The sequence below is a fragment of the Opisthorchis viverrini genome, assembly GCF_000715545.1.
Source record: "Opisthorchis viverrini unplaced genomic scaffold opera_v5_324, whole genome shotgun sequence".
In the NCBI taxonomy this organism is placed as follows: domain Eukaryota; kingdom Metazoa; phylum Platyhelminthes; class Trematoda; order Opisthorchiida; family Opisthorchiidae; genus Opisthorchis; species Opisthorchis viverrini.
Window position 1 is genome coordinate 398,424 of NW_008751987.1, and position 14,613 is coordinate 413,036.

Sequence of the window (14,613 nt, forward strand, 5' to 3'; positions counted from 1 at the left end):
ACTAACAAATTTGCTTTGCTTGATGGAAAACAGCGTTTGACGGCACGTAATCTCCGTTTACTTTTCAAAGCATAAAAGACCGACTGGAGTTATACACTTTTGCCAAGAAAATTCACATACAACTACAATATCGTTTGCTTATTTGTTTAGACCATCACACTAAGATGCGTAGAAGCTTCGGCGTATACTAATATATAATGGTACGCCCCTCAGTATTTTAAAGAGATTGAACCAATAGAGTTTTAATTTCCTTGAGAAAATGCCGGCAATGCGAATTAGGTTAACATGGTCAATCGTTCATCTGTGGCACGTGAAACGATTTTAGGGTCACCAAGCAGCGGATGAGTAAACGTGACATTCAACCTGGTGGGCTATGTAATCTTACTTTGAAACGAAAACAGGTGATCGTTTTGTGAACCTTGTGCATTGCTTACGGAAATGCTTAAGAGAACACTGCGTTTTTTCCGCTTCCTTTGTTAAACATCGGAACTACGCCTCAAACTCGCAAATCTGACAACACCGATCGACAAAATGTTGGTCAGTCGTGTGACCGGTTGGCGTTAATCTCCGGCAACGTGAATTAATCCACCGAATATGATGGCGGTTCATTGAATCCATAGTGAGTAAAAGGTAACATGAAACTAGTACTGATGCAGGCAAGGTCACAAAGGCTGTCTTTTCTACTTCGTGGTTTAGTAAAAAGCTGGATATACTTTTCGAATTTGTTCTCCTCCCAGGCACATCCAAACCCATGGATTTTAACCATGTGAATGAAATTTAGAAGACAACCTGGCCAACAAAAAGAATGAAAGTTTCGAAAAGCACATGGCTGAGGGCTAAGAACACAAGATATCTTGCAGCGCATTGTCTCACTGCCACCTATGAAAAAAGATATTATCAAAACAGAATTTAAACATAAGGGGCTGCCTTCTTCGGAACTTTTTCCCCAACAACAAGCCCAACAAGCTTCCTTCGAGTCATAAATTTTGGAAACTATATGGTGCGCTTTCCCAAACTGTAGAAGTTTCTTGTCAGGTAACTGGGGTTTATGTCCAAATCGAGCTCTTTATGCTCCTTCTACATCGGTCCTGGTGTCGCATTTGGAAACACTGGGCAACTATAAATTTCGCACACCAGTGTGCAAAGGCTAACAAGGTGTCAGTTTGGTGGTTGTTCTAAGTACGCAGCCTTTTCCTACTACGACAAATTGCTGTTGTGGGGTGAGTAATTAACATACGACCTTGGGCCTTCTCTAAGTATTTTCTACGTCGAAAGTCAAGAGTCACTTCGTTGTACTGAAAGTTGACTTGCTCCTAAGTGTATACAAGGAACAAAAATTGCATCAAAAGGCTCGTGGAGAATACTATGCTTGTTTACTGATTGACCACGAGACACCGGATGTTCAGTGTTTAGCTTGTTAAAATGGCTTCATCCGAAGTTAGATTACCGGGATACCTTCCTACTGTTTGAAAGTTATGCGATGTAATGTGCGCCATAGAGTGGTATTTTAAACGGTCATTGTATAGCGCCAAAGTAACTGGCTTATTTTACGGGTAGTACAACTTTTGCGGTTGACTAAATCCGATTCTAGTCTAAACAAAATCCATGGAAATCACTTAGGCTTGCGTCATTTGGATCTCTCACATTTTTCAGTGACAAACTGACGATTGACAATATAGCCCATTATGCTGTCCATAAAACGAAGCGACGTTCATTATTTTTTCAGAATTTTGAGTTTTCACGTAAACGCAGACTTGATGATTGAAATGATTGACTTCAGTCTGTTGGACGATTCACTTAACGGGCACAACGCTGACAAATTATTAGTGAAAAACAGTCACATCTAATTGTTGTCTGCTAGGTGTGTAGGCCTAGTAGCGTCACATTTCAAACTGGAGTTCAAGCTTTATACAATTTTTTTGACGGCACAGTGCCAGGTAACGTAGCCGTACTGTAGTTTCTTCAACTGTTGGCAAGCCGCAACTTTGGGTCCATAGGGGCAGAGTACTTTGTAAATAACTTAAAAGGGCCCGTTTCGGTTGACTACGTCACTACTGTCAATCGTGTCTGACAGTTTTCGCTCACTATACCGAAGGTGAAATGAACTGAGACATAATTAATAGTATGGAGATACTACTCACTTGATAAGTAACTGTAGGTTTCAAGGAAGGTGAGATAGGTGGATGAGTCGACGGTCCCATGCTACTTCAGAAGGATGAATTTCCGCGTCTTCGCTATTTGAGTAATACAAAACAGAAGGTTGTGCATGAATTTGAAGATATTTGATGCTGCGCGATTTTTGGGGACTTTAATGAGATCCTGCGGTAGTCTCTGCATTGCACACAACAGGCATCTGTAAAAACACCGTCTGCAGTGCTCCAATGCTCGTTCCAAGCCTAATTACTGTGTGGGTCCTCACCATACTCGCCTACTCAGCTCACGTAGCAGTAAGTCAGCAGCGGCCACAGACCAAAGTGAATGCAATCCCTTCTGTGAAAGATGTGTTTATGGAAGCTGTATTTATTAATTTAAGCATGTGTTCGAATCTTGGAGAGATGAGCCAAGTTAACGCTTCTGTACTTATTGAGACGCGTTAGGTGGGCGTAGAGAGATTGGTCACAGGTTGTTACCTACTTATCGCGCGCTCTCGAGGCAATAGAATGAACTACTCTATAAAACGCAAAATCCCTGGCTAACACTGAAGTCCAATCGACTTGATAGGCTTTCAGCGTTCGAAAAAAAATTAAGCGACAGAATTTCTGAGAGGTAAGGACTGCAAACTTATTGAACCACCTAGGATATGAAGTATATTCTGAAGTACTTGCTGAGTAAACCGCTGTGTTCGGAATGAAATTGTAGCCAATTTCTAAAAGCATGAATTAATTTAGAGTCCGTCAAACATTCTGAAGATACATCGCTCCTCTTTGGGCACAGTGCGTGACGTCTACGGTGGAAACTATTTCGTAGTGCGAATCTACTGAACAAAGAAAGTCGTTATTCTTAAGTTCTTTCGTTTTGTAATTCTAGTTTGTAAGGGAGAAATTTAAAAAAAAACTACAAAATCGCCGTCATTGTCAACCACGAGTTGGTGTGATATTCTTTTGCAGTGTGAACGAAAGTGAGCTAAGTAGTCTTCTTCCAGTGTGTATCTTCGGAAGGAAAACCATAACTGGTTCATTTGTAAGTTTAGCTTGACGTATACTCGCCAATAATAATGAAGTAGCGCCTTCTGTGACAAACAAAGTGAATGATTACTATCATGTCACTAGAAGTTTCCTAATTTTTCAATCGCTATAGATGACGGGTGAGTGGTGGAGGAACTGCTTCAGAATTTCGGCTGATAAGGGCCTTGCCCTTGAATCCAAAGCAGTGAAGAGAGATACGTTGAGCTTTCCAAAACCTAAAACATACACGATACTGCGCCTATATAGGCGTGCATTTTAGGGATCCGAAGGCACTTTAAGTAATATACCAGAAACAGTTTTAGCTTGTCCAATTTCATCCACCTTGAAGACTTCTATAAAGCCAGGGTGATCTGTTCGGCTGTTTGTGAAAAATAAACTTGCCTGTCAGGAATAGCCAGATTCTGCTGGTGAAGTGTGTTTAACAGGAAACTGACATTCTTCAACTAAAAGCCACATTTTTATGCCGCGGACTTCGTTACATATTCCTGACGAATTCCGGAGGAATAAGTTTATTTAAATATTTCAGGTTTCTAAAATCATCCAGAATAAGAGTAATATTTGGTTTCATATTGGCTTCGAAGGAAAAAAGCAAAGATCACGTGTTTCCCAGGTACTGGGTCGGGAATCGTGCACAAAATGTCGTTAATGGTAGCACGTTTCAGTCTGAAAATACTATACCTTTTGATACATATTTTATGAGTTGGTTGTGCTACCATTCTTCACTGAAAAAAACACCATTGCGTCTCTCTGTTAGAACCACTATTGTCTTTCCTAAAAATGAAGTTTACTTAACTGGTATTGTCTTCAGCATTTTGGAGCACTGCAGATAAACCTGCTATTTGCAACAATGTTACGGCTAACGTTCATTAAAGCCACATGCCTCGCTGTTCCCCCCGGGAACACTAGGCTTTTACGAAACACACGATCATGTGTCTGATTCTGTAGGCCGAAACGCGGATGACCAATGACCGATGCGTTTGTCTCAACTTTTAGGCCAAGCCAACTTTCGAACGCTCCATTTCCGAAGCCATGAAACCGCTGGCGATTGGTAGATCATCCGGCATAAGTAACTGGTGGATTGGTTGTGTGTGTGGCACTCAAAACTAACTCGTCTTCCAACTTGGTATAAAATGGTGTATGCAGATGGCATCAACATTCTACACTGTTCGTGATCAAATGTCTCCCTCTTCCGTTCCGAGAACTTTCGCTAGTGGTATCGCCTTAATAATACTGGCTGCAGTGCTTCACAAAACAGAAATCAATGGTGCGCCAGTAAACCTGCCTCCTGAAGCGTTCCAAATCGTCCAAGTTCATGGGGTACCATTCTACAAACTTGTCCGTTACTTCACGACGCAAACGGAGCGTCGTGATCCAAAGGTCTACGAACTGAATATTTCACACTTCCAGTACTACACGCACATCTACCATGCTTGGAAGGAAGCCAGTATTCACTATTCGGCAGTAAGTTACGAGAAACCTACTGAAGCCCCATTATATTTTTACGACAATAGATGTTCGTCACTCATTGCTACCTACCATTTATTCTTTTCAGGTTGCCATAAAGAAAACAACGCGTGAAATTGTCGGTGCAAATATGGTGTATGTAGTACATCATCTGATGAAAATGTATGCCCCTGATACAATTGGCGAAGTTCTGGATTTCGTCATCGCTTGCTATAAAACACTCAGACCATCAAATCATTCTGTCGGACTGGTGTCTACTTTGCGTCCACATGTATCCGAATTAGTAAACAAAGCCATGATCCAGGATGTGACCAATCGCTTTATGCAAACAGCACCAGCCAACTCATACCACTTGCTCTGGGAGAACTCCACGACAATGGTAAGAATAGATGTATTTTTTCAAGAGTGAGCTTTTGTAAAAACAATTATTCTGGTCGTTTGCAACCAGATTACGGTCTAAGATGACATCGATGTTTATTTTTCTTCAACAGGATTCCTTTTTGAAGGATCTGTCGTACGAGAAAATGTTCTGCGGAAACTCGACCATTCCGGAAAACAAGTGTGACTGGACATCGATGGGTCTGCCTCCTGCCGTGAGCAATTCACTCTGCATATACCGCCTTGTGAAACACTGATGAACCGTGCACGTTGCTGTTACTTGCCTCCGAAAATTCTTTCAATTTTCCTCAAACCTCTGCAAAGCATTCAAAATCGTTGTATATCAAGAGTCTCCTTTTTTGTGTTTTTTTCATTGATTTTTGTCTATTTGTTAGAATTTATGTCAAAAAATGTTTATTTTTTAGCCCTGGTTTTCTTCTCAAGTGAAGGGATATGAAAAGATTGAAAACCACTGCTGTGTGGTTTTGGTTAAATTAAGGGCCTCTGGTTTCGCGGTATATTTCTGAAGAAATTTTTAAATAGGTTTTGAACAGTTTCAAAGTGCTTAACTAAGCTCAACTGGCCTGAAAAAACTGGATTCCCTTAGATTTTCCACGAAAATTAGGAATTGATGACATTTACACATATCCTAACCAATGCGACAAAATTACAGCGGTGTGTTACTGATATCCGACTGCGCTGGAAACCTGCGGTTTCATGCGCGATATTCCCACATCCTTTTTTGTAGGATTCATTATTAAGTAGGTATTTCGCTCCAAAATTAAGTACAATACGCTAATCCTTTTCCGAAACAGAAACAATAGGATCATCCATGACCGCTCAGTAATCCGGAAGTACTTTTCTTCATATGGTGACAATGAATATTTAACAACCAAGAGAACGAAGAATTACCAGCTCGACTCCAAAAGGCTGAATCACATCCTTCTAAGCGTCAACACAAAATGTATATATATATATACTGCAATATAGATGCTGGATCATGAGTTCCGAACTGGATAGCGTTTACATAGATACACATACCTGATCTATATTTTCGTAAAAATCGCTGTTTGTGGAGATTATTTCCTGAGCTTGGTTACGTTTCATGTATTCGAAATTTTTTATCAAGAGGTTGAATCCATGCATAGCATCCTTCGGTAGTCAGTAAGAAACATTTTATGGAAGGAGAGCTCACGACAATTGAATAAAGGATATGAAAGAAGGCTATTTTAAGTGTGTCCATAATAAGTCTGCTAATCTGTGCTTACTCACTGAGGACATACTGAAAACAAACCCTAAGTTGGTAGCCTGCTTCGAAAGATATGTTCTGTACAAAAAGTTGCTTTTTATCTAAATAATCTACTTTAATTTCTAATGTAAGTAAACCAGAAATATAAATAGAAAATGGAAAATCTACTTTGAATCAGCATGGCAAACAAAAACAACCACAAGACAAAAGGGTGATAGACTTTTTTCCAGTCGCTAGCTTCATACATGACTTAAATGAATTTCCAAAACTTACTGAGGGTCAACGGAATGAGTTTAGGGAGAATTCCACAATTTGCGTAGATGCAAATCTGTTGTTCTCAGATTGCTACGGCCCATAAATAAATGGTGGTCGTTGGCTTGTTCGCTGAGCTGGGCAATTTGATTGCAAACGTTTCATCACCAATCGAGGTGACATCATCAGTGCGTTATTGTGAAGCGTAGTAGTGCGTAGCGCTACGCACTACTACGCTTCACAATAACGCACTGATGATGTCACCTCGATTGGTGATGAAACGTTTGCAATCAAATTGCCCAGCTCAGCGAACAAGCCAACGACCACCATTTATTTATGGGCCGTAGCAATCTGAGAACAACAGATTTGCATCTACGCAAATTGTGGAATTCTCCCTAAACTCATTCCGTTGACCCTCAGTAAGTTTTGGAAATTCATTTAAGTCATGTATGAAGCTAGCGACTGGAAAAAAGTCTATCACCCTTTTGTCTTGTGGTTGTTTTTGTTTGCCATGCTGATTCAAAGTAGATTTTCCATTTTCTATTTATATTTCTGGTTTACTTACATTAGAAATTAAAGTAGATTATTTAGATAAAAAGCAACTTTTTGTACAGAACATATCTTTCGAAGCAGGCTACCAACTTAGGGTTTGTTTTCAGTATGTCCTCAGTGAGTAAGCACAGATTAGCAGACTTATTATGGACACACTTAAAATAGCCTTCTTTCATATCCTTTATTCAATTGTCGTGAGCTCTCCTTCCATAAAATGTTTCTTACTGACTACCTAAATAAATGTTCTTCAGTAAAAAATACGAAGGCATGATCCTTCTCCATCTTAAACATGGAAACTATATAAAAGACGAATTTAATGATTAACCAGAATTCCTTAACGCTCGCAAAAACGACCTTTTAACGCAATACGATCAGTTCATTTTGCCAACGTGATATTTTATGGTAAAAAAGTATTTTATTCTACCTCTGCAGAAGAGGACGGGAGTTTTCCGCCTAACATGAGTGCCAAGTTGAATAGAGTGATATTGGATTGATGATGCCAGTGTACGATCATTGAACTTTTTCCTCATTCCAGATTTACAAAATTACGGCGGGTAAAACTGCTCACTCTAGTGCTGGCTTCACAATATCACCGTGATACTTGAGTGTTTTTAGATCTAGAGCCAACTCCAGGAAAACTATATCTCGTGATCACTTGCCACGGGCAACAAATGTTTGTGAAGTTACACGCCACAACTTTTTGTCGTCCTGAATTTCATCCTCCCTGATTCAGTAATTCTCAAATCTTTAGTCGGATGCAACGTATTAGGCTCGTAGAATTGCACGCGCGGAATCTCATCAAGGACTGTTGTTTAATCGAATTTGGTCCAATCGGTTCCAGTATATTGTTCCTTTAGACTCAATCGGTGTTTGCCAAACTAGACTGGTGGATTCTGACGTGTCAACAAGTACATTCCGGACATTTTCTTCTTAAGGCCATCGTTATACCACGTATGTGGCGCTAAAAAGATATTAGTACTTTACGTTTATCATGTACTTCCTGACAAGCAGTCATTAAGTTAAAATGGAACAAGCTTGAAAATGCACTTGCTCACTTGTTGCTGGCATTTGAGCAGTGAAGTTTTTGACTAAATTTATCTCTAAATAAGGAATATTACCAGCAGAAAAGTTCAGTTCCGATTCGAATCCACTGTTAATTGTGGTAGCACTACTTAACGAATGAAGCTTTCGGCAATTCTGTCCGTTTTGTCTCGTGAAATTCAAAACGAATCTCGAAATAACTCCCATACATTTGCAATGAGTGATATATACAGGCAGTCACTTGAATGTGGGAAAAGCAATCCATAGTGTCTACTGTTTGCCTAAGTTCAACTTCCTCTTGTTTGATGTGGTCTCTAATAAGAGTTCCCTGTTTAAAACTTTATGGGATAATTCTCCTATCACTTTGTCCTCTTCAAGAGGGAAACTGGTATATTTCTGCATGTTCTTAGTCTTATTTTAGTTATCACAGGACAATTCTGTTTCACACTGCACGAATTGAGCAGCAAGATTAATTTTGACAAATTCACGAGACCGAGGCTAAAGTCGGTTCCTAATAAAAACGATGTTAAACAGAGTTTTGAGTTAAGTTTGTGTAACCTAAATTTGTTGAGGTCAGTTCAGTAAGTTCAGCTCAGTGTAAGCAAAATACTTTTGACAGTACGTCATACTTACGATTAAGTTGTGAATGTCTGCGATTGCCTCATGAATGTATATTGCCACACAAAACCACTGGATTCTTCTATTAGGACTATAATCTGGGTAAAAGACTGCTTGAACAAACCTCTGTAAATTCTTAATTTTCAGTTTACTACACAATCTGCTCCTCTCGCTGCACGTGACTGATCTATAGTGGAATTAGTTTGAAAAAAAGTAACTTTGTACTAAGTTTATTATTATTACACTATTACATGAACATTAGAGATGTGCTTCGCCTGTAACCCTGGCATCGCGAGAAAAATACACCACTGCTGCCTTTTTGAGGTAAGCATTGCTGTTTGAAATAAATTAAAATATGATGTCGCATACCACGTTGCCTGAACAATTATTTCCGATTCGATGAGAACGCAATTCCCCTTCTTCCCAACCATACTGATCTTCGTGAGCCGAACCTACACAATGGCCTTTTATTTGGAGTTTCTCGAGTGCCGACCGGATCAACGGCCTGTTAATAAAAATGATAAATATGCTTTCAAACTCGAGACCAGGATTCTGAGAAAGCCGGGTATCGTTCTAAAAAAACAACCCACCTCTGGGTGGAACACTATTTACGAACGCTTATGCCAGAGCCCAAGCCTAATGGTTTGACCTACCCTGTTAGTTGTATCAAAATGCTCCAAACAACAGGTTTTATAAAGCGAAATGTACGCATCCTCCTGAATTACCAAGGATTTGATCTTAGGGAACATCGAAAACGCTTTAAATAATTTGCTAAATTGAGTACATCATGTTGGCCGGCAGAATCCAGTTTCAAACCGCACGAAAAACGTTTAGTCCGTTTGGCACCTTTTCTAGTGTGTCACTTCATACAAAACAAAACTGATAGGCTATTTACCAAGCTGCCAGGTAGTTGTGAATTAAACGGACTCTAAATTACTGTGCGTATTCTTCTACCAGCAACCGTAAAACCAAACAGATGGTTTCAGCCTCCTCATGGTAAGGACAACGAAAAACACCCTTTTGAGAGCAAGGACATTTTGTGGGATCAGTTATTTTATCTCGATGATTACAATTTGACAGCAGAACGTTTCTAAGAAGTATTGGAGATTTAGAACGCCGTAGGTTCTCAGAAGCCATTTCCCAAAGCAGTCTCACGCACTTCCTGCACAGGATATCCGTGTGACTGGTCACCCTGACCATCAACTAGACCAAGTGCTACCATCCAGATAGGGCAATGTATTGTACATTGACTCTATTCTGCATATGAAACTATCGTCACAGAAAAAACAGGGGTGTGTCAATAAGCATTGATTCATGGGACTTTAAAACAATAAATATTAGAATGTTCTTAATGTTTCGAGATTCATATGGCGCTTGTTGAGTTCACATCATTGTTAATGAGTTCGAACTTCTAGTTGGAAATTTTCTATGCAATAGGTTTAAGGTGAAGCTTGCATCTATGTATGTCTTGCGCTTTCACCTTTCGTCCTTGATAAGATCATTCTTAATAATCTATCAGTAGCATGCTAGAATCGAAACTGTCTAGCCAAGAACCACCGAAATTACGATGTCAGGTAAACTTCACACTGATTGTTTTGTGCCAAATACTCACGCCTGCTCCTTATTTCTTTATGTTTACTGCGTTCGCCTTAAACTAACCTATACTAAAAGCATAGAGACCTGGTACAGCTTTCGGTTAATCGTGTGGCTGTGCGTGAATTGGGCACATGGTGATGAGGTCAGCGAATAATTTGTAGCCACAATTGCTTCATGTGTGCCGGTACCCCCCGGGGGTGGTAGGTATTCAGCACCGGTGACCTGAGAGGTCTTTATGGCCACATGACCTTCCAAAATGGACAGAACTTGCTTCCTCCTAATTGGGCTGACACAATCAGGGCGTTTGTTGACCACGAGAACTTCGGGTTACAAGTGCTTTGTTATGTGCGGACTGTAGTATACGAGAATGTTTGAGGTAACATAATGCCATTAAGTTGTGGGATGTGGGATGATGGCCTAATCGCATCGTAGATTCTGAAGCTGTTGAGCAACTCTGGAAAAGTAACGTGTGTTTTTCACGTTGTTCTGGCTGCTCAGATCTTGGCGCTGATGTTTGCCGGATTTACTGAGCAGGACACTCCGCGTGGATGAGAACAAGAACAGAATCTATATGATCTCCAAAAAATTGTACTTTTGCGTCTTACGCGGTGCCTCTGTAAGGAGTCGTCCGCAGGAAATAACGTATTTATGTCCTTACCGAAAAAATGAATGGCTTTGGAGATCCCGGTGTTGATTATGAGGAACAAACCATCTCGGATAGTTCTCGTTACTTGGTTATAAGAACTAGTGCCGGTGTGTCGGTGATCTTAATGAAGCAAACCTATACAGCGCAGACCGTTTCACATATGCTGTCTTCAATCTAAATAGTGATCCGAAATGACTGCCGTCGTATAAATGGGTTTGCAGAGAGGAGTTGATAGAAGCTTCACAGTCCTGGGAAGTCACGTTTTTATCCGATATAACACACAGCGTAGTACGTACAACCTCCTGGCAAGTGCATATTAAACTCGGAGTTTTCGATATTTGTAATGGTTTTTCGAACTATGGTGTCAGTGATAGTGCAAGACTATGATTTCAGAAGAGGAGGAAAGTCTTCTATGGTTGATTACTACTTATGATGCAGTAGTGTAGTAGTATCGATTGATGAACCCGATGGAACACCACCAATCCTTACGTAAAACCAAGTTAGTTTAGAGTGGTGGTGTTCTATAGATACTGTAATTTGGGTGTCTTTTTACGTTAAACAATTATATTTTGGTGTTCACCTTACTGTTCACAGTAAAAAGCGTGTAAACCTGGCTTAAACAACCATTCGGAAGTACACTTGTGTAGAGTGGGACAGTGTCACTGTCTACCAAAGTGTCCCCAATTCCGGCGGCAACTGACGAAGTCAAAAGAACTACTTCCGTGACTTACCATATACGCAATGAATATCTTGGCTGTGTTACTGCCAGATCCGAACGAAGTGTAAATGACATGGCTGTCAGAATGAGTAGCACCACATCAGGCTTGTATTGTTTTTTTAAGTAATACAAACGTTCGGCTCTAATTTTCATGTCGGGGATAATGGGAACCAGAATGATTGTTTTATGTTTGATATTTTGATAACTTTACATAAAAAGTATCTCATTTTTCTGAGTCCGCATAGATTCGTCAATTCAGTCTGCTCACACAGACCTGGAGCCATAAGTCCATGCGCAGTCTGTTCTTAACCGGTTTTAACAACCTAGGTCAAGTGACCTAGCTACATACTGTGCAAGACCTGTTTATCTTTCATAGTGACGTTTACTTTGTTAGGTTTTTTTACTATTCGAAACCTTGCATGCATAATATCAGCATCAACCGTGGAAAAACTGAAAATTGCAGGTTTCATGGCTTGCATCAAACCTCCGCGTTTCCGTGATTCTCCCGGAGTGTCCATGTTCAAACCGAATAACAAAATTAGTTTTCCTAAATTTGGCTAAGCCTGTTAAAAAGTTCGAGGAGCATTTACTCGTTCCCTGCAGATTCGGCTGAGTAACATTACCCAGGACCGTTGGAGTCTTGTCTACCTTTTAGCAGATGACCTGAGTTGCGCTTTGAGTGAACACTTTACATCAAATTCGGCATCCCTATTCTGCATTAAAAAATTGTATGTCAGCGCTTTGGGGGAAAGTTTTTCTAGACCCGACCATTAAGGCAAATTAATTGGCGTTTCAGTGACGCAGTGATAAACAAACATTTAGGAATCCGTCTACCTAAAACATGAGAGATGCTTTGTGTACTGCTATGTTTCGAACTCACACTGTGGTCAGATACTTTGATATTGATGATGGAACGAAATCCTATACCATGACACGTTTCCTGAAAGCTTAACTAGACAGCTTTTTTGCACGTACATGATGGTTGTCGAGCAGATCGAAAAATCTCTGTCTTTGAAATATTCGAGATCTCATAAAACCATTACCGTAATTTACTGTGTACAATACAGTGTAACTACCCAGATGCCTTTGGAAGTTGGCGACAAAGTTACGATAAAGTCACAATAAAGTTACGTTTCCGATCCCAGTTTTGACGAAGGGCGACAAAAAATTCTAGGTACGGAAGAAAGGAAACTAAACATAAGGAATTTCTTCCATTTTCACTGCTCGCAAAACATCAAACTAGTGCACACCTTGCGGGACAAGCTCTTATTCTCAAAGTGAAAAAGTAAAAGTTTTCCTTGGAGGATAACTGTAGAGCCGTATTTTCTCAAAATCGGTCAGACGATTTAGTGCACTCAAGATGAAGTCCTTTCAGTTCACTCGAGCAAAATATTATCATTAGATATCTCCCTAATCGTCTCTTGAGAAATGATGCGTATCGACTTGTTTCCAACCAGGAATTGTCTAGGAATGGTTAGGCGGGGTTATGCTAAATATATCAAATTTAAGTAGCCTTTGTTTCACCTACTACCCGATAATCGATCATTTGTCACTATCAAAGCTGTTCTCAGACAGCCATGAGTGCAGTTATATCCTTGCATAAATCAAGGTCTTTTGTCGGACGATGCCTGTCAATGTCACTTTGTGTTAGCCGAACCTCCGCACCTGCTCGAATTGCGGAGGGCGCCGTAAAGCCTGCGCATAAACTGGCAAAGGCTTTTGATCAAACAATTCCTGATCAAATAGGCAAAGCACTCTTTCGAACCTATTTAGTGGCGCGTAACTTCCATGCAGTTCCTTGTGTAGTTTGCAAACAGGCTGGAGTTCGTACGGGGAAACTCAAAAGTTACAGTATGGTGTAGCTTAATGAGAAATGGAAAGTGTGTCGGCTGCAAATTCCCCATTAGTGTGGCCCCCATCGTGTGGGGGTCACGCGATTCCAGCTGTTACCTCGAGTTGGAAAATTTCTCGGGATGGAATACGTGGATGGGCCTCATTGAATAAAGCTATTAAGAACACCGTATACTTGTTTGCGTTGTTCTCACATGGTTACTTGTACATGGTTGTTCCTTCCAACCTCAGAGTACCATGCTACTGGACCAATTTTGAGAAAACTATGGTTGTGTAGCGGTAACATGCCCAACTTTACTTTGGTTTTCAAGCCGAAGCCTCCAAAGAATCACACACCTTTCCATTTCCTGCACCCAAGGATTAATATTTTCTGGGGACCAGCTTCATAATGGATGCTTTAGAAACACCTGGTCTCCGTAAATCCTAATTGTAGACCTCAATAATTCCTCTGAACATCTGAGAATCAATTACTGTGGGAAGTCATCGCCAAAAGTAACAGACTCACAACTGTGAACCCATTTCAGGTAACTTTGAATTCATCAAAGACGTATACCATGACCATGACCTTGGGTTCACGAAACACATTGGTGGTGCACAGTAGTTACATCGGCTCAATCGAATCTATTTAAGGTCACACGTCTTAGTTCAGCAAATGTCCCGCACTAAACCAAAGTTCCTCTTGTTTTCTAAGACACTTGGTGAACTGCGAAACCCAGCTAAGTATTCAGGTTCTGTAATGCACAATCTAACCTGAAGAGGACTGTCGTCATTAACCGACGTCTAACCAGTGGGCCCTAAGCAACTGAAAACAAGAGCTTTGATAAAAAATTTAACAGATTTCTACCACTTACAGCACACGATACCAGCCGATTTGACGGTTTAATTTTAGGTCAAATTTCGCGTCGTCAAGGCCAGTGGACCTCCTAATATGCTTGGAAAACGGGTATTAAAAGCCAGAACTTGCGACTCGTGACCAGACCATGCATCTACAAACACTGGCTCTCCTTGTTTCGTAATAAGACGCAGAGGTTCTTGCCACATACCGACCCAAAATCGAAAGCCT

General features: G+C 40.5%; 1 protein-coding gene across 1 annotated transcript; it reads left to right on the forward strand.

The window, feature by feature from the left end:
- Positions 1-4,356: 4,356 nt before the first annotated feature.
- On the forward strand, positions 4,357-5,447 carry T265_15037 (hypothetical protein; the record flags this gene model as incomplete). Its single annotated transcript, XM_009176321.1, has 3 exons — positions 4,357-4,646; positions 4,738-5,028; positions 5,141-5,447. 3 exons carry the CDS (start codon positions 4,362-4,364, stop codon positions 5,282-5,284), a joined length of 720 nt encoding a protein of 239 aa, XP_009174585.1.
- Positions 5,448-14,613: the final 9,166 nt, after the last annotated feature.